The following is a 19403-nucleotide window of genomic DNA, read 5'->3' as shown; positions in this document are numbered from 1 at the left end:
AAAGGAGCACAATGCTCATCAGTTCCAACCCCCTGCTGTGTGCAGGGTTGCCCCAACCAGCAGCCCAGGCTGCCCAGAGCCACATCCAGCCTGGCCTTGGATGCCTCCAGGGATGGGGCATCCATAGCCTCCTTGGGCAGCCTGTGCACAGTGCATCACCACCCTCTGAGTGAGAGGTGAGTCTGAACAGAAGGCCCTCTCGTGCTTGGACTTGCACTGATTGACATGCTGTTATGGAAGCTTTAGGAAATGTACGTTTCGAGTACCCAACTTGGAGGTGATGTAACCGTGTTCTGGGTTTTTTTAAGATCAAAATATTTTTGTAGCTGTTGGTTGAAATGGAACTTCATAAATAGCAGTAGGGCTTCAGAAAGTATTAGTAGGAGTGTTTAAATTAGCACAATAGGATAAAAACTGTGGTGTGCTATTATTCTTTCTTACTTTCCACCTATGTCAAGTTATGAAAATGTCTGAGGAATCCTACTGAAGTACCAGTCTATGCTGACCCACTTCAGTTCCTTCTTGTGGGAGAATGGCGACTAATGGCAACTGTTATCTGCAGGGGTTTAAGAAGCCCTGAAATCCTGCTCATCCAGATGTGTTTGCACTGGGGTCTGTTATGACAGTGAGCAGTGCCAGATGTGCTGCAGAAGTGAAAGAATGCCAAGAGACCAGGCTGCTCATGGTGCTGTGGAATTATCTTCCCACTGCCTTCCGTTATTGTGCTGGATATTGTGCTTCAGTTGTCTAAAATGCTGCAGTTCCCATGTCATGCTCTGAGAAGACAGTATTAATAAAAACTTTTAGTGAAGTAGAGTAGGCGTCCGAGTACTTAGAAAACTGAATGCTGAGATGGAGAAATTATTGCTCTGGTGCATGAATTTTTAATGGGCTGTCTTTCTAATAATGTCTCATCTATCAAATAAATGATAAGCATATCCCAAGTGACTTGCAGGATATTCCCAGAAATGTACAAGCATAATTCCAATGCCTATATATTTTAATGAACTAATTACAAATTAATTATACCAATTATGCATAATCAATACTATCACTACTTTGTCCCGTGTTTTCTTTCCTCTGTCTTGAGGGATTTAAGTGCTCAAGACAGAGCCTTCTCATTAATTAATTAAGGTCCTCTATGAAGGACTGTTCAGTTGTTTCTAAAACTTTGGGTTACTGTTAAAGAAACGGGTGAGATTTAGGCTTTTTATTGTGAAGGCTGTATTTGTATAGGATCCTATTCAGCTTCACATGATCACTGGATAAAAAGATCTTATTTTCCTCTTCTGCTGAACATCCTGATTTCTCATTATATAGCAGGAGATCTTAAAATCTTTGAAAACTGATTTCTTGCTGGCAAGGTTAATACTGGATGAGAAGGGAGGTGGATGAGGAGGGCTGATCTTGTGGTGTATTTCTTGAAATGGTCGATTTCACTGTTTTGTTGTTGTGTTGTTTCTTTTTTTTCCCTGGAGCGTTATGTCTTATTTAGAATAGCAAACATCAAAGAATTATTAGAATGAAATCTTCTGTGTATTTTTCTGTCGTCGCTGCTGCGTTGGCATCCTGTCAAAGCTAGGTGTTGCCTTTTCTGACTAACGCATAGGGACAGGGCTGCAGAGGGAGGTGCACATCCCTGCTGGTGGGCTCGATGTGCTTCCCTGGCTGATACAGCATCGGCAGCCCTGGGGGACCTCAGAGGAAGCAGCCTCCTTGCCGGCCGTCCTACCTTGAACGAGGAGCCTGCCCCTTTCCTGGCCGTTAAAAAGGTGTGCTGTTCGGTCCTCTGGCCAATTTCTCCACAAAGCAATATTCTCTGCCTCCCTTAATTTCCCTGTAATTTCACTTTGGAGAAGCTGCTCTCTTTTTTTTCACCTCTTAACTAACTTTTATGTAGTGTTGCTGGCGCAGTTAGCGGCAAGTGGGTCTTGATGGTGAGTGGGGGACCTGGTATACTGTTTGTTAAGTGCTTTGGGATCAACTGATGCAGAGGGCTACACCAGTAGATGTGAAAGCATCTGGCTTGTTAGTACCTTGTCTAGCCTGGAGCTAAACCTAACCAACAAGCCAAGAACTAAGCCGTCATTACTGAGACCCAAACCTTCTTCTTACAAAGAAGTGGGAAACGGAAGAGGGCATGGTGTGTCAGCAGGTTAAATACAGGAGGAATGCCTCATAAAACTGACTGCCATCGCAGGAGGTAGAGTGAGAGGAAGAAAAACTCACACACTTTGAGAGGCAGAAGTAGTGGCAGTAGCAGCAAGGGCGCTTTGAGTAGCCCTGAAACTGTTCAGCAAAGACCCAGCGCATGCAGGCAAATAGATTCTGTCAGTAATGTTTTACAGAAATATTGGAAAAACCACAGGTAGCTGAATTGCAGATTTCTTCAGGCAGTATTGACCAGAAGGGAGCTTGAATGGTCTGATGAGCTTTTATCAAATTAAACAAAAAGCTGAATGGACTTTACGTGAAGCTTAATTTACTGTACTTTGAAGTCAGAGTATTTTAAAGCAGCTGTTTTAAAGTGTGTGAAACTAGAGAGGATGAGGGCTGGAATAGAGAGGGCTGACATTTTGCATAGCTCATGTGAGATGCTGCTTCACCGCAAGCTGTCCTTGAAAGCCAAGGCCCAGTGCCGGGCGCTGCCACCCCATGGATCTGTGGGGTGCAGGAGCCTGCAGGGTTAGCTGTGCCAATGTGGGTGTGAATGACTGCCCCTGCATGCGAGAAGTGACAGGCATATCCACACTGCATGAGCCTTGTGCTACCCGGACCTGGAACAGCATGAATTGTCCCTGCCTTCACCCTCCTGGGTCAGTGCTTAGCGGGCTTTCACTTTGATCTAGCCATAGGGACTCCACAATCTTCTTATTCCTGGGCTTATCTTCATTATCATTACCAGTATTTTCTTACTGTTGAACTAAAGTCTTTCTTGCTGCACATTCAGCAGGTTATGTTTTGCCCTTTTCCCAAGGAGCATGGGAAACAATCGTTTTCTTTTTTACAACAAAATCACTCGCAGTCATTCACAACAGGAAGTGAAGCAATTTAAGCGTCCCCAAATATCTTTTCTCATTTCTTTATGCCCCAAACAAACAGACTCCAGATGTAGAATTACAAAAAAGCAGTCTGACTTATTCGTAGAAGGTGGTATCCAACCAGATTATTCTTTTCTCTTTTTTGGACTGTCTGACAGCGAGATGGCTGGAATGCTTTGACGAGTTGCTGGCTAAACATTTGCCCTCTTGTGATAATTTGAGCTTTGTCTGTCTTGTGATAAGTTTGTTATGAACAAAGGAGCATATTCATGTCCTTGTTAAGCACATTTTCACCTGATCATGTGATGGAAACCTGTGGCTTACTAGCAAAAGCTGCACAGCTGTATTAAAAAGCGGTTTTACAATGGCTATCAGCTTGGTACTGGGAAAACTGATAAAGGCTGCTTTTCTCCCATCTCTACAACCCATCCACATTCATTAACATCAAAGTTCCGTAAGCCTCGGTACCAACTGTGTTGGTACTCATCTCACGGAGGATTTGCTTCTCTCCCCCTATGGGAAAGTTCTGCATCCTTTAAATCATATTAAGCTGCTTCATTTGTGAAATAATTCTTAATAGTGTGTCATGAATTGAATTCAATGTAGCTTTTTGAAAAATTCTCTTGGAATTCAGCTTAAATACTACTTTTCAGGATTGAAGAGCTGGTGAATGCAACTGAGCACATTCCTGGTGAAGTTTCTAGGGTGTTCGTGATCACTGGTTTCCAAACCTCAGTACGACAGTACTAAAGGCACTGGGAGACCAAAAATCAGCTCAGTAAGAAATGGGAGAGACTACGTACCTCAGCATGAGATACAGACAGGTGCACGGGGACAGACTGCTTAGGTAGAGCAGCTGAAGAACATGGATGCAGGAGGACACATTGGGGCTTGGGTATACCCTGAAGTTGGGCTTGAGGAAATCGTCAGCCTGACTTGCAGTGAGAAGGTAGGAAGGAATCTCATGCACAGAGTGGAGTGTCCTATGGGCAGCTGTCCTGCACAAACCCTGCCTCTTGTGAGCTGCAGCAGACAGGGCTGCGAATGATATCCGAGTCTGAGGAGAAACGGAGCGTTGCTCAGAGCTCCTGGTTTTCTTTGGTTTGTCACACATCCTTGAAATAAATGCTAAGCAGTGTTATTGTGAACCTTTATAAATGTTTTCCCTATTCTCCCATGTTCTACCAATCTGGTTGTTCTTTTTCATTTCCTGCTAGAAAGAATAGCTTTTAATAAAAACAAAAAAACCCCAAACCAAGGAAATTCATTATTATTCCAGAGATGTCTTCTGCCAGCAAGAGAAGGCTAGAATTTAAAGGGCCAAAACTGTAGTTAGACTCTTCTATGATAAACACTTAGCAAGTCTCAGTAATGGTAAGAAAATTTAGACAAGACCAGAGGGAGCTCTGTAATCGAGTGCTGCTTATCTGAAAGCTGTACTGGTCTTTCAGTGAGCGTGTAGAAGTGGAGGAGCATGCGAAAGTTCAACCCAGGCTGTTCTGAATCTGTTGCTCTGAACTGATGAGATTTGAGGGGTATGTTGATGGATAAATGTGAAGATTTCTGGAAACTCGTGCAAGTAATGAGGAGTTCTGTTACCTCACCCTTTGGAAGGTGTCTCATCACCTAAATCCAAATAGCACTGTTGGACCCAGAGCTTTTCTGCCTGCTCTCCCTGCTTTTCATAGTGGCCTTAAAATTCTCAGCAACCCTTCTGCCCATCATTCTGTCTTCTCCACCATCCATACTGTTGCAAGCTTTCTTTGGCCCATGTCATGGTTTGCAGATCCTAATTGCAGAAAAAAAAAAAAAACAAATGTAATCTTCTTTCTCACTCTGCTTCTTTTAAAGTTTTTTCTGTAGCGAATTTTCCATAATTCATGTGTTTGCTCTTCAGGATCAGGGTGTCCATGCAGAGAGCTCTAGTCAGTCTGAACACACACACTGCACTGCCGTGGGCTAACAGTGTTGAGGTCGGCGCAGCTCCCTGATGGAAGTGCCTGCTTGGCTACCTGGGTGGACTGTTTGCATCTGAAAGCTGATCAGATTCAGTATGTGCGTTAAGACCACTGGCTGTAAGTCGTGCAGGTTGCAGGTTTTTCCCTTGGCGCATTGGTATTTTTTTCTTTATTCCCACGCATCTCTATCCCTCCTTTTATCTCATCACACAGTGGCTTTCCTCCATTTCCTTATGAGTTCAGGGTGGTTTTTTTTTTCCTTATCTCTATGGCTTTTCCCTGCAGTCAGCACTCAGTGTGTTTTTTCTGGAGCTGGAAGTCTGAAACTCTAAGCTATTAAGAGACTAATGAATGTAATCCCTGTGACTTTAGCTCTGTTGAGAGCAAATATGAAAGGTGGATGAAACCTTAAGTTGACTGAAAAGTTTGATAAATTAAAAGATAGTGACATGGGCATGAGTCCACTGCACAGTGCCACTTTCAGAACTGCCATAGTTAATGCCTATCTTTCATCTTATAATTTGAGGATAGCAGTAGAGAGCAAGTGCTTTTTCTTTTGATCGTTCTCTGGAGGCACTTTTGTCCCAGCTGCCTGCTGGGCAGATGAGCTCTGGCTGTGTGGTGCTTGCTGTAGCTCTTGCCAGCCCTGCACTGCTTTGCGTGGCGGCCGGCCGCCGTGCTGCTTCTTGCTGCAGAAGGCCTTCAGACGGCAGGCAATGAAAGGCCATTGTGGGAAATCATTGTGCTGCTTGCACTTACTGTCCTGTTATCTCTTCTCCTTTAGGTATGGCTCTGTCTTTTTGTTTTTGTTTTGTTTCGTTTTTCCTCTTTGATTTCCTGTTTCTTTGCTGACATTTCCCACAACAGAAGTTTTGATTAATGCTGGCTCCAATCCTGAGCTTCTGAAATTCTCTTCTCTATTCCCTTACTACGGATCAATAGTTATCCAGTGCTTCGCCTTATACCACAACGAAGTTCAGTCATCTTCCTTGGATGCCTTCCTGTATTTAGGTTTGTATTGTGTTAGCACATCGGCTTGTGATTGTTTGGTACAGCCAGTGGCTGCTTATGTTGTGTAGACTTCTTTCTAAGTCGTCCTGCTGACTTCAGCCTAGCAGGAGTGGAATAGGCAGAAAGGAGTCTTAAATGCTTTACATTTATCTGCCTGCCCACAATACCTTGAATAACTTGTAGAACAGTGGATCTAACAAAAACTGAGTGCTTTCTCACAGAAGGTTTTTTTAGGCCTTAGAGTGTCTTTGGCAGTTCTGAAGATCAACACCTGTAACTCTGCTGGTGGTGCACGACCAGAAGGTTTGGACCTGGAATCTCCTCGAGGCCACCTGAGGGAGGGAATTGGATTTCATTTCTCTTGCACCCTGCTGTTGGTGTGCATGCAGAGGATGGCTCTGTAAAGGCAGCGAGCCACGCTGCACAAAATGAGATGAGTATCAGGAATGCTATCACAACGCTGAGCATACAGGGAGATGACTTCGTGCTCTGTTCTATCTTTGATCTACCTAAACAGTAAGATGAACACAGAGCCTGGTCCTTTTGCTTGTTGATGTTTGTGTGCTCCTGGTGCAGTATGCTGCAGTGCTGTGTTTGGGAAGCTCTCAGTCTGGTATCTCACTCAGAGATTGAGTGAGACTGCAGACTGGAGGGTTTTAAATATGTATATGTATGTTAGACCTGGAAGTGGTCCCATGCAAAATGTAATGAAGCTGAGCTGCTCTGACCTCTGAGCTCTAACATGTGTTTGTTTTGGCTCTTTCGCAAGTATACAAATTGGCACTTGTAAAATTGTTCAGATAAATCAAAATTGGTACAGGAAAAAAAGTTTCAAACTGTTTCTTTTGGGATTCTTTGCCATGCTATTTTTGATGTGTGTTTTCAGAGCAGTGTTTGTGTGGCAGCAGGCAGTTTGTTGCTCGAAGAAAGCTAAAACATTCTAGGAAGTCGGGCTAGCTGAATTTAGATCTTAAACGATGCCAAAACTAATATAGCCTGCAAGTGAGTGAGAGTGACTTTGTGCAGTAAATGTCAGTCACCCGCAGCTTTGCCTTGCATTTCCATAGGAGCCTTTAAAGCAGGAAAACACCAACCAGACCCCAGCAGTGCGGTAGCTGCCTGCACCCGGCGGAGCCCCAGCGCACCGCCTGCGGGCCGAGCGGCTCCGAGCTGCAGCCTGAGGGCGGGCTGTGGGCCGGACCCGTGCTGCCCTCTGGGGCCTGCGGAGGGAAGCTCAGCGCTCGCAGGGATGCCGACAGCCCGTTCTTTGCGTTTCCGTTTTCCAGGAAGATGGACCGAGGTGATTTGCGTTAGTTATGTTTCCAGTTGTGTTTCTCAAGGAGCTCCGGTCGCTGAGTGCAGACCCTGAGTGCGTGTGCCCAGCATCGCTGCTCAGCCCCCCGCTCAAAGCCACGTGAAATTACACACCCCGGCAGCGTTGCACATAGGACTCTGTTAACTCGGTGCTCCTGGGGCTCCTAACGTATTTCCAGAACTCAGGGTTTTAAGAGGCTCTGTGCAACCCTGAATGCAGGGATCCCAGAGGCAGCGACGGCCGCGGCCCCTGCCTGACTCTGAGTGCTGCTAAATGGATCCAGAACAAATGAGGCTCTGAGAAGGAAGGGAAAAATTTGACACCTGGACTCCAGGAAACGTTTGTGGATTTTGATGAGGAGCGGTAGGGGGAAGGGAAGAACTACAGTTCAATGCAGCTAAATATATGGTGTGCTAAGTATGAATAAATTGTGACTATTGTGAACAAGTTCATGTACTCCGTGACTGGCTCAGGAGAGCGACAGCTACAGCATCCTGGTTCCTCAGAGGGTTACCTGGAGGCCTTGCATGGGCTGCTGCTCTGCACAGCAATGCTCAACTTTCAGCATTAATTTAAGTGGCAAATATTCTTTTTTAACACGTGATTGTTTTTATTTTTTATTGTTTTGGGGTTTTTTTACTTTTTTAAAAAAAGTTTGTATTGGTGCCTTAGAACAAGGAGGCTTTGTCTCTTGATAGCTTTAATTACCTGTCTGATTCCTTTTCCTCATTATTTATAAATATAGATTCCTTTGTGCAGTAAACAGAAGTTAAAAGTTGCCTTCTATACATTCCAGTCCTGGTTTGTGCCCATTCTAAGATGACCGGCTTACTCAGGGAGTGTGGAAAGATAAAAATTGCTTAAACTGTTGATGTTGTGCCTCTTGTGTATTCTAGCAATGTACTGTTACAGCAACAGCTCTGGGTTTGGGTGGGGTGTTCCTTCCCAGCCTGTAACAACATCCAAGCCAGTAAGCAGACTGAAACACAGACCTGACTGCTGGTGACTGACAATTGCTATTAGCTGGCTTGCCATAAGCCAGGTGAAATGAACCAGAAGCCTTCGGTAAATGTGTGCAGTCAGTGTTGCTCTGTGACCTCAAATGGCTCTGGCTGGTCTGTTAGCATGGATGTGGCCCCAGAGCCTGGCAGGGCTCTCTACGAGCGAACTTCCCTCTTGCAGTTAGTATGGAAAGAAAGAATCTGTTTTTCAGCTGGCTGCTAGCACTGCTTTCTTTATTTAAAAAAAAAAAAAGCCCACTCAGTGCTGTTGTACTCACTGTTTACAAGATGTGAATTCATTGTTTGCAGTCTTGTTTTAGCAGGTGTTGTTCTTTAGGTGCATTTGGGCTTGAGTTTAAATCATACGCTAAGTTTGCAGAAAACCACTGCTCCTTTGTTTTGGTAAGAAAAGCACGGTGCAATCCACAGTTGTAGTCGCCCTGAAGTTATGAAGAATATATAAAAGGTTACACCTTCAAACTGAGTAGGTCTGTCTTCACATGTGGCTTTTGTTACATTTCTTGTGGCAATAGCGCTGTGATTCACAGTCGTGGTAACAAACATTTGGGGTTTTTACAGCAGTGCCCGCATTACAGACTTAACCCTGTCACCGTGCAGTTTACGTTGCTCTTCTCTTCCTGTACAATAGCTCCCTCTGCTTGAAAACAGCAGAGTAATTATAACCCTTGCTTTGTGTTCACCTGATCAACGATTTTTAATACAGCCCTCTTTGGAAAGATTTCTTCCGCTGCTTTTTGTTCTGATATATTGGCCTATGTTGCTGCACATGAGGTGTTACAAAGCAGTGCTGATAACCGTGCTGCTCTCAAAACATTGCTGCATGGGAACTTGTGCATTTGCAGGAACTCGGTCATTTTTCATTTTAACGGGAGGATTAGAGTCGGTTGGAACACTTCTTCAGCTAAACTAAATCTACCAAAACACACTGATTTTACTATTGCCAAAATGTTCTGATTTCAGTGGAAGTTCAGGTGAAAACAGGACTATTTGTCATCAGAAGCGTGGTGGTTAGGCCTCTGACCTTGAGTGTCTGTATAGGAGAAGCTGATGGCAAGATTCCCATGTGCTGTTTAATTGATTCTGATTGGGAACCAAAAGAAAAGAAAAACTTTGGATCAGACCGAACGGGATTTGAACCTGGTTCTCCCACATTCTCAGTCAGTGCCATAATTATTGGACCAGTCATTCACTTGCAAATATTTTGTCAGCTTATCTGCATCAGTAAAGATGAGTGCTGGTTTTGTTTTGTTCAATTATCATTTTTTTAAATCAATATAGCTAAGCCAGCAGAAGTCATAGTATAAAAGCTGTTGTGTCAGCAAAGGTGGAGTTTTGCTGAGAGCGCAGTCACCCTTTTAGGGAGCAGGCACAAACCTTGCTTGCCATGGCAAGATGAACCCGTGATTAAAAAATAAACTTGCTGGGTTAGTTCTATTAGCAAGGCCTTCCTAATGTGAGCAATCCTCCTTGCGTAAAAACAGCTGTGTTAATGTGGTCCTGATTTTGCAAAGAAGCCTAAAAGGTTATTTTTATTTTGTGTTGGAGAAAACCCCCCAAATCAAAAACATCTCAAAGGTCTGTGTTAAAAATGGAGTGTTTGTTCTGTGCTCAGCTGTCATCAGGATGCTTTGGCACATGGTTAGGAAGGGCAGGTAAAGCAGGCTGTGTGTATACAGGGCAGCAGGAACATCACATTTTCAATATTTAGCTCTTTTAAAGCAAGTCTTTCTTTTTTTTTTTTTAAATCTTCTTGGAACCTTTGAGCTTTTTGGGACTTCTGGCATTTTTCTTTCTCATCATTATTACTATTTTCTTTCTCAAGTAATTCCCCAGGCGTGTGCAGAATCGCTTGGTGTTTGAACCGAATGAAATCCTCTCTGCTCTGTGTTGCACGAGGCAGGTCTGAGCACCAGCAGTCGGGAGCCCATGTGTCCTGGCACTCGTTCAGTAGGCAGAACACCATTGTGCAGCAGAAGGAGGTTGCTTGGCTTGATTACTGAGACATGATACCAGCAAGGAAGCCTCTTCCTACAGCGCGGACACCTAGTGCTTGTGGAGATTATAAAATGGGGGGATTAAGCAGTAGAGCAGCAGAGAGTTATTCCTAGTTATTACTATATTACTTGAATTCAGTTCCAGCATGGCTCTTCCTGCTGAACTCCAATTTCGCTCCTCTAATTTCAGCCAATTTGCAGACATTACATTCATTGCCTCATATATTTGTACATACCTTAAACAAAAAACGTTCACTTGGAAAGCAGCGTACAGTTACATGCAAGAGAAAAACATTCCTGTTTTCAAATTAACACTGAGCTGTAAAGTCGTGGTGGTCTTTGTGACTTGAATTTTGCTTGTTTGGATCCTTCCCATGTGCTGAATCAGATGCAAGTCCTGAGGAGCAAAAATAGTACCTGATTATGCTTTTGAAGTCATAGTGTGTGCAAGGAACATTTCTGAACTTTATGAGCTCTTAGCAAAGGGGAGAAGAAGGGCTTGTAATTAAAAAATAAAAGTAAAATTAAAGTCTGTGTTTTCCTGCCACAATATAGTTACTTTGGATTATCTCATTGGATTGAGAATGGATTTTTAAATGACTCTGAATATATTCTAGAAATGGTACCTGACACAATGCAGAGGTAAATACTGGGGAAAAAAAATGTATGAAAAGTGGTGTCTTTGCATCAATTCACAGTCTCTCCAACGTGTATAATATTGCCTACTTCATGTTCCTCCTTATTCATCACTGCAGTGTTCTGTGTCTTCATTAATGATCTTGGTTACTCTTCTGTAGCTGACCCTCTGTTCTCAGGGAAGCTTCACAGATAAATTGATTTCTATGTGTTGTCTGCAGATTTCACAAAGCAGAAATACTGCAGTGGTTCAGCAAATGCACAGTGCTGCTTCTTGGATGTTGTGACTTTAATTCTTTAATAACTTCAATTAAATTTCTGATCTTGCAGTGATTTTTTGTTTAGACAAATTTAGCTGCCATGAAGCTCTTGAATTGCAAGCAGGATGGTTGTTTTATGTAATGCTAACACAGAACAGACTGGACAGAGGGCTGTGGACGAATGCCAGTGTTGTTCTTCTATTTCCAGGTTGGCCTGGCTGTTTCTCTGCGTGTGAGAAGAAGGCAGGCAGGGCATCAGCGAGCTTTAGAATTTAAAATTTCTTAATGGATTAAGCAAGGGACAGAATATCTTCCTGCTGTAAACCTTTCTTTTTGTAATCTTCAGGCTGTGGCCGTATTAGCAGGCAGTCCTTTTTGCAGGCGTTAGGAAGCTTCAGTTTAGTTGTATAAGATGAGGAACATGCTTAACTCCTCCTTATGCGTTGGAAATAATCACCACCTTTCTGGGGCTTCTTTTTCAGGATCCCCTGGATCCAACAAGAACAGCCATTGTGATCAGCTCTTTGGTGGCAGGTGGAGTAGCTGAACGTGGTGGTGAGCTTCTACCCGGTGACCGCTTGGTATTTGTAAATGAGAAATATTTAGACAGCACAACTTTAAAGGAGGCAGTAGAGGTGTTGAAATCTGTGCCCCCAGGAAGAGTTTCTCTTGGAATCTGCAAACCGTTGGTGGTAAGCACTTGGATTTTTTCTCTCTCATCCTCTGATGTGTTTCAAGTCAGGAGTGTAAATTCAAGTAGAAACTTTTTTTCTGGAATTAGGGTTTAGCAACGGACAAGAGTTTACTTGAGGAGGCTGCAGTGTTGCTTTTTAAGGGCAAGCAGACACAATTAATTGAAGCAAAGCACCATCTGATAGAAAGTGCTTGTAATTCAAAATGGTAGCAGAGCGGTGAGATGAGAATGTAGGCAGGCCATTCAATTTTTTTTCCTTTTCTGAGATAGTAATATTTTATCCTTCGTATGCTTGTATTTGTCTTCCCTATGTGTTTTTGAAACTATATATATATATCTCTCTCTCTCTCTCTAAAAAGAATAAAGACTATTCTCTTCACCTGTTCGATGTATGACTTCTTTTTTTTTTATCCTTCTGTAACTTTTTCCAGCTTCTTTTCCAATGGCTGTTTCTCCCTCTTCCATTTAGTTGAAAAATGTGAACTTTTAGGTTTTTTGTTAGTGTTGTTTTCCTGACTTAACATTTTGATCACTTTGCTTAGGGAGAAAGCAAAGAGGAGAACGTGCATAGTATGGATACCAGCAACATGAAAACCAGCCCCGGATCTCCAGAGTCAAGAGATAATACCAATTTCTCAATAATCCTTGAAGCACCACAGGTATTTGTTTATTCTTTTGGTTCAGCTGAAGTTTATGGCGACAGGAAATAACATCTTACTGTCAGAAGATAAAATAGTCTTCAGGTAACATTTCAGTTTTGGGTACACTCCAGGATGGATTCCCTGTAAAATAGATGCTAACAGCTGTTGGTATCTAATTGCATTGTGGACACCAAGCTTACAGTTGCCAACGCAGTTCCTGGACTGTCTGATCAATTTTACTAACTCATTAAAATACCTTGTGTTATCTTGGTTATGAAATAGGAATGCTACAGCACTAATAGTCATAAGTCACTGGTTCAGCTTTGCAAGAAAGTTAAGGTATGGAATAGAATGTTCCGTGTTATAATGGATGGAAACAAAACAGTAGTCTGGTGTATAAGGCAAGCTTGAGATCTGTTTGTCTTCACAGACTTTCCTGTGGGGCCTAGAGTAATTTCTTTAGTCTCTTCTTCACTTCTCATTTTCCATTTTGTGAGTAATAACATTATTGGGGTGGGATGTGACACTAAAAATAGCGAGAACAACTCAGATACCAGGGTAATAGGCAATTGGATTGCAGGAATAAATTGTCTAGAGTGAAAGATCTCTGAATTGTCATTTGTTCTCAAACACTTTGCGAATGTGAATTAATTCACATTGGTAAGTGCATTCTTTTCAGATTTAGGACCACCAAAAAGAGCAATACTATGGGGCAGATGTAGGTATAATGTGTAGGAATTGGCTTGGATGTATTACTGATTTTCATGATGCAAAATGGAGTTTATTGTTTACCAGGTGCATAGGAAGAGTTCCTGGCAGAGCAATTAGTCCTCTGCTAGCTCAGATTTTTTTCCTACTTCCTAAATTAAGCTAATGTTATTACCTGCTTTTATACAGTGTATTTTATCTTACTCCTACTGAATATAGGAGCTGTAATGGTCAGTTTGTACAGAATACAAGCAAATACCATTGCTTGTATTTTGTTTTACTTTAGTATAACAGAACTGATAGTAGCATAGAAAGGCGGTATAAAACTGCCATTATTTATTACCTTATCTGTTCATATAAGAGCTGAGAGCAGTGTGTCATGATGGCTTGAGTTCTTACTTTCTAGCATAGTGCTGACAAAGCTGACTTCAGGGGAAAGAAAAAAAAAGCCTTGAACATTTTATATGCTACAACAGTAGACTTTATTGTCATGCTTGCGGTATTCCCTATTCCATTGGTAGAGTCTGCTACTGCAGTGCAGCAGTCTGTGATTATACCATACCTAAGTGCTGTATCAGGAGATGGCAATACAAATTGCTGTGTGGTTTCTGAGTGAACTGTTTAATGTTACGATGAAGTTGGTGGCTCTTACAAGTCTGCAGCGTTTGGAGAATGATGCGGCAGGAGTGAGATGAATTGAAGTAACAATGAAGAGAATTAGAATCTCTTCAGATTGGATATTTTGTGAGATTGAAGTTCTCAGGGCAAAAAGGAACATTTAATGCCTATGAAAAACAGGGTAACTTCTAGACTGCTAATGTGATGCGTTCTTGCCAGCTAGTGTTACTGCACTGTTTCCTTATGCTCTCATCTGTCTCTTGCTGTCCCTCCTGACACTCATTTGAACTGTGAGCACTTTTTGGCAGTGTCTGGGCTTTTTCTGACAAAACAGGATTCTGACACTAAGGGTCAGAAATAGCAAAGTACCGTGGGGAGCCGGGGAAGAGGGAGGAAGCAGAAGGGAAAATGTTTTGGTTCAGGACCCCTGAATCTGCAGAGTGGCTTCAGTGTTCAGGGTCTCGGTGCCTGAAGACCAAGTTTGGGCACACGTGCTCAGTGGCCTGAAGTAAAGAAGGAAAGGCTTTCAGCCTATGGCAAGCTTTCTGACAGCTCCCTAAGGTATAAAATTTCAGGGATGTCCATGCAGTGTGTAGCTGCAGTCAGCCTCACTCCGTGGGCTGATGAGTTGCACCTCATTCAATTTAGGAGAAACAGAAAGCATTGGAAACTGGGAGGCACGTGACAAATCCCAGGATAAGAACTGTTGAGCTAGATCCTTTGGGTAGCTGGGGTCTGGAAGAGGGGAGGCTTGAATGTCTTTTTGGTTTTGTTGTACCTTGCTCTGTCATTTCAGCCCAGAAGTGTTTTATTTAACTGGTGCTGTAGTGTTATAAGAAATGTACTTGCATAGACAGAGCAATAGCAGTCAGTCTGGGTTACAAAGATACTTTAGTTGGATTTGTATGGTTTTTTTCCAGTTTTTTTTAGTATTGTTTAAAAATTCTCATTCCTTACTTCAGTCCAGGATGGTTATTCTGAATGGCTGCAGCAATATCTGAACTGTCCAAATGAAATTTCTTTATATATAAAGGAAATGGCAATGGTTACTTTTGCAATTAAAATCGTAAATCGGAGAGTGCATTTTCTTTGGAAAAAAAAATGCAAAAGGTAGAAGATTCTCACTTTAAAAATCAGGATGTAATTTTAATGTGATTTAACATAAAACAGTTTTAAGACTAAGCAAGAAAAATAATGAAAAATCTTTATTCCTGTAATGTTTTACGCAGGGTTTCAGAGATGAAACACCTTTTAAAGAAGAAGCTGTTGATGAACCAATTTTGGACTTGGGAAGGTCATTTCAGCTTTCTCAAAATGACAGTGGATATGAGAAGGAGTCCTGGGAGATGCGTGAATTCTGGAAACCCACAACAGAAGAAGTGGATGAAGAAAGGGAAATGTTGGTGGATGAGTATGAAGAAGATTTAGACTTCGTGAAATATAGCTCATCAGATAGACAGAAGGCATCTTCAGAGAAGAACCTGAATACAGAATGGGCAGAGCAACTTCAGACAGCTAAAATACAAGACTTAAGATCTAGTGCCAACTTAAGTCCAAAGCAGTCCCTGGAATATACATTCAATAGGGAGCAGATGGTAAGTAATGCTGGGTGCATCTCAGTGCTGTACCCTGATGGTAGGGACCTGTATTCCTCAAGGCAAATTCCAGACCTAAACTCTGTAATCAGTCTGTCCTGTGTTTTAATTAATAGCTGAGATCTGAGTGCCTCTAATGGACACCAGTTTATCTTTTAGTAGGTTTTGGAAGGTTCTATTTTGTTATGATGTACAATGATTGTACATTTCCTTGGGTGAGGTACATCCTCTGATTGGTGTATTTATAGCTATCCTATACTGTTGTCATCTTTCCCATCTTTGACATCTGAATTCCCTTCTTTTCTGCAAGTTCTGCTTGTTTGACATGTTTCAGTAATAACCAAAGTCAAGTCAAGCCAGGGCCTTCAGCAGCAGCTCAATGAAATGAGCTCCTTCTTTTCCTCATTATCTTTAATCTCAATCAGTTCCTACAACCAGATGATGGTGCAGCTTAGGTGCTTACAATGGTCCATAGTTGTGTGGATAGGTAGTTATATAGCTGACAAAATGTGAATGTTTGCTGTACAATCAACATTCCTGTCAAATATATCTATAGTTGATCCTACTGCTTGCTTTCTTCACTTTTTTCTCCTCTTTGAAGTATGAAGAAAATGCTAATGTAACTTCACAGTCTTCTGGAACCATGGCACACAGGGACTACCAAAAAGGCCTATTGGACAGTGGAGCTACCCAGTCAGGATCAAGAAACAAAATGGATTTAGGTTTGTAAGAAGTTTTCTTTCTTCCTTTCTTCTTCTTCTTCTTTTTTTTTTATACTGTGTTGTAACTTTGTATTTACAAATTTAACTTTTATACTGAAGCATGAATTTATTTTCAAACTTTCAGATGATAAAATATTCAAATGAAGATCTCTACAGGCTAATGGCAGTTTCTGCTTCATTTTCTTGCTTTTTCCACCAAATGTTTACCTATAGATGTCATAAGTAATACTGAAAGTTGCAGCAGCTTTTTCTTGCCCGTGGAGAGTCACATCCCTCTGTGTATCACCAGGAGGATTTCATGCATGGTCTACTTCATCTTCTCTGGCAGCTTCATGTGCATCTCCAATGATGTCTGACTTTGAAACAGGCGTGAAACTTTCTATTTTGCATACTGTCTCAGGGCAGTGAGATTGCTGTGCCTGTGTGTGAGAGCTTTGCCCTGTGGGTTTATGTTTATGTGTGTTCTCTGGGCTCTCACTGGTGAGCTCTTACCTTCTCCAGAGTGCCTCAGAGCAGTGAGAAACTCAGTCAAGGCGCACGAGTGGTAATGGACACAACAAAATAACAGTGACTTCTTGGCAGAAGAAAGGTTTGGAGGTGGATATTTTCACAAACGTTTTCTTTAGACTTAATCTGGGTTGCCACGGTTTCATTACACGAGTATATATAATTCAAGGTACCTCTTCAAGACCAAATGAATTTCATCCCCCCCTAAATCAGTTGTTAGAGTTTGGTATGTTGTCAGCAAATTAGTTTATCAGCCTGCTTGTGGTAGCGCTCACTGGGAGAAAGGGAGTTCTTTCTATTCTTTGTCACCTGCATCTTGTACAACACACACTCTGTTAACCAAAATGGCAGACTAATGACTTTAGCAAGGAGCTCTAGTGATTTAATTAGTGTTTATATTTATGGCACTGAAATGACATTAGTCATCCATGCTGGATCAGGGCTTTGTACAGCTCTCCTTGCATGAAGGATGGATACAGTATTTCTAATCATGTTTTTGTGAGAAGCATATGCCATGCAAGCTGTATGTAAGCATGTCTCGATTCCAGTAAGATCTGGCATTTTCTCTTATTACCTGACTGCAGGTCAGAAGCAAGGTGCTATTAAAGATAGATAAATCAGCATGCTTTAAATTTCCTGCAGAAATAAATGCTCTGTATCTCTGAGCTTCTTGATCATCTCTCACCATTCACATCTGGAACATGATGAGCTGAAGGGTTTATTTGCACAGGTGATAGGTAGATGCAGAGACAGAAGAAGCAAATTTTACATCTAAACCTTTACTTCATCAGGTACAAAGCTTCATATGGACTCTAAAGTACCCGGTTTCACTGTTGACCTAGAAGGTGTTGAAAAGGAAGAAGGGGAGGATTACATGTTTTCCAAGAATGAAAAATCTGTGAGAGTGACCACCTTACCTCAGCCTAGAACAGTTTTGTACAGGTATGGAGAAAGATTTCAATTCTCAGATGATTTTTGGTTAATGCTCGTAACTTTTTTCTTGCTTTACCTAACTGATGAATTGCTGAAAGCTGTGGGAAACTCTGAGATACAGGCCACCCCCAGTGTGTGCCTTTACCAAAGGAGCTGAATATCTGCCTTACAGTCCTACTGAATTCTTACATCCTGTGTTTCTTCCCCTGAATGCTGGCCCACCTGCGTCACTTACCCCTCAGTTAGGTGAGAGCCACAAGAGTGGACGTGCCCTGGAGAAGGATGTAGGCTTTCCTGGCAACCCTGGACATCACCTCTTTTAAGAGTTCTCCCCTTAGCTCTCCGTCACAGCTTTGTCCTCTTGTTTTTTGCTTTCTTTTGTTCCTTCCCTTCCAGAGTTTAGCTATGACCCTCGTGCTTGTGAAGGAACAGTTTAATCTTGCTGTAGTGATGACGAACCTTGAGCTGGCACTGCTCACAGATAGTTGCCACTATCATAAATTCTTCTACACTTCTCCCACCAGTTTTGGGTGAGCAGGTAGAGGATCAGCTTTCAGGGTCTGTTGGCTCAAATTCTCAATGCTTCTCTAATTAATCTGTGATTTCCCTCGGTCTGAAAGCTGCTCAGCAACATGTTGAGGGGATTATTTCTCCAGTACAACATCCTACTTCCTTTTTGCAATGTAGAAGTAGCGTTTACAGCTCTCAGGGTCTACAGAAAATGTGTGCAAGGATGTACTGCTTGAACCTTGCTGTGGGGGGCCCGCAGTTTGATATTTCAATTCCTATTCTGTGACTAGATGAGTCATACATATTATAAAAGTTTAATTAACACCCCGTTCTGGGGTGTTTAATGGAACACACAGGACCTGTTCTCCAAGCTGCAATACAACTGGCTTTCTGGTAAGCTAGATTGGCTTTACCATGTTTATGTCCCTCTGTAAAAGTCACAGCATATTTATCAGAAAGTAAAAATGACTGCTTAAATAGACATTTTGAATAAGGTACAGCAGTGGAGATGTGTATTTCACAGCACCTTGTACATTTGGCCAGTCATTTCATTCTGGTGCATTCCTTAGGTACATTTAAACTAAATACAAAAATTCCTGCTTAGTCTGTTGACTGCACATTTAAACTGGACTGTTTGAAAACGTGTTGCTGTCTCACTGCCAGATAGAAAATATGCAAGGAATTGTGACCTGGGACGGTTAATACCTTTTTATTATTATTGTTCTTATTCTTCCCCTCTCTGTGCCCCCAATTAGTGAATTACCTGAAAGAGAAGAAGGAGAAGGTGAAGAAACTCCAAACTTCAGCCACTGGGGACCACCTCGGACGTATGTTCATAAAGTTGCATCATTTCTTCTCATTTGTGTTATGTCTTAATTTTTGTGAGCCTGATCATTTCTTCTTTTTTCTCTCTCATCCCTTTTCTCCCAGTAACTTAAGGTACTTTTGGACCTCAGGCTTTCTTAGATACAGTGTATTTTTAACAATGTTCAGCAGAGCTGTACTTTCTAGTTACATAACTGACTTGGGAAAGCTTGATATGTTTGTTGATGACCTACACATTTACGTTCATTTAATAACTATTAAGTGTGAACAGTGTACACAGTACTTCTGTCTTCATTTTCATGGGTTTTCTGCTAAATTCTATGGTGTAATTGGAATTGCCAAGCCAGCTTTAGCCCCATTCTCATTATGCTGCTAACACTTACAGGTGAGCTGATTTTATGGTCCTACTTATA

At 42.0% G+C, this 19403-nt stretch overlaps 1 protein-coding gene across 11 annotated transcripts in view; it reads left to right on the top strand.

The window, feature by feature from the left end:
* Positions 1 to 19403, top strand: part of PATJ (PATJ crumbs cell polarity complex component) — a 142197-nt gene that overhangs the window by 39768 nt on the left and 83026 nt on the right. For all 11 annotated transcript variants that reach the window (XM_052666802.1, XM_052666801.1, XM_052666804.1 and 8 more), the window contains 6 exons: positions 11720 to 11929; positions 12474 to 12590; positions 15128 to 15493; positions 16095 to 16215; positions 17514 to 17664; positions 18921 to 18992. In XM_052666802.1, the coding sequence (XP_052522762.1) occupies positions 11720 to 11929; positions 12474 to 12590; positions 15128 to 15493; positions 16095 to 16215; positions 17514 to 17664; positions 18921 to 18992 (1037 nt within the window). The remainder of the gene's footprint in view (positions 1 to 11719; positions 11930 to 12473; positions 12591 to 15127; positions 15494 to 16094; positions 16216 to 17513; positions 17665 to 18920; positions 18993 to 19403) is intronic.

Source organism: Tympanuchus pallidicinctus, unplaced genomic scaffold (genome assembly GCF_026119805.1).
Source record: "Tympanuchus pallidicinctus isolate F22 unplaced genomic scaffold, pur_lepc_1.0 scaffold7, whole genome shotgun sequence".
Taxonomy (NCBI): domain Eukaryota; kingdom Metazoa; phylum Chordata; class Aves; order Galliformes; family Phasianidae; genus Tympanuchus; species Tympanuchus pallidicinctus.
Note: the sequence above shows the minus strand (reverse complement) of the source record. Positions and strands in the feature narration are given on the sequence as shown.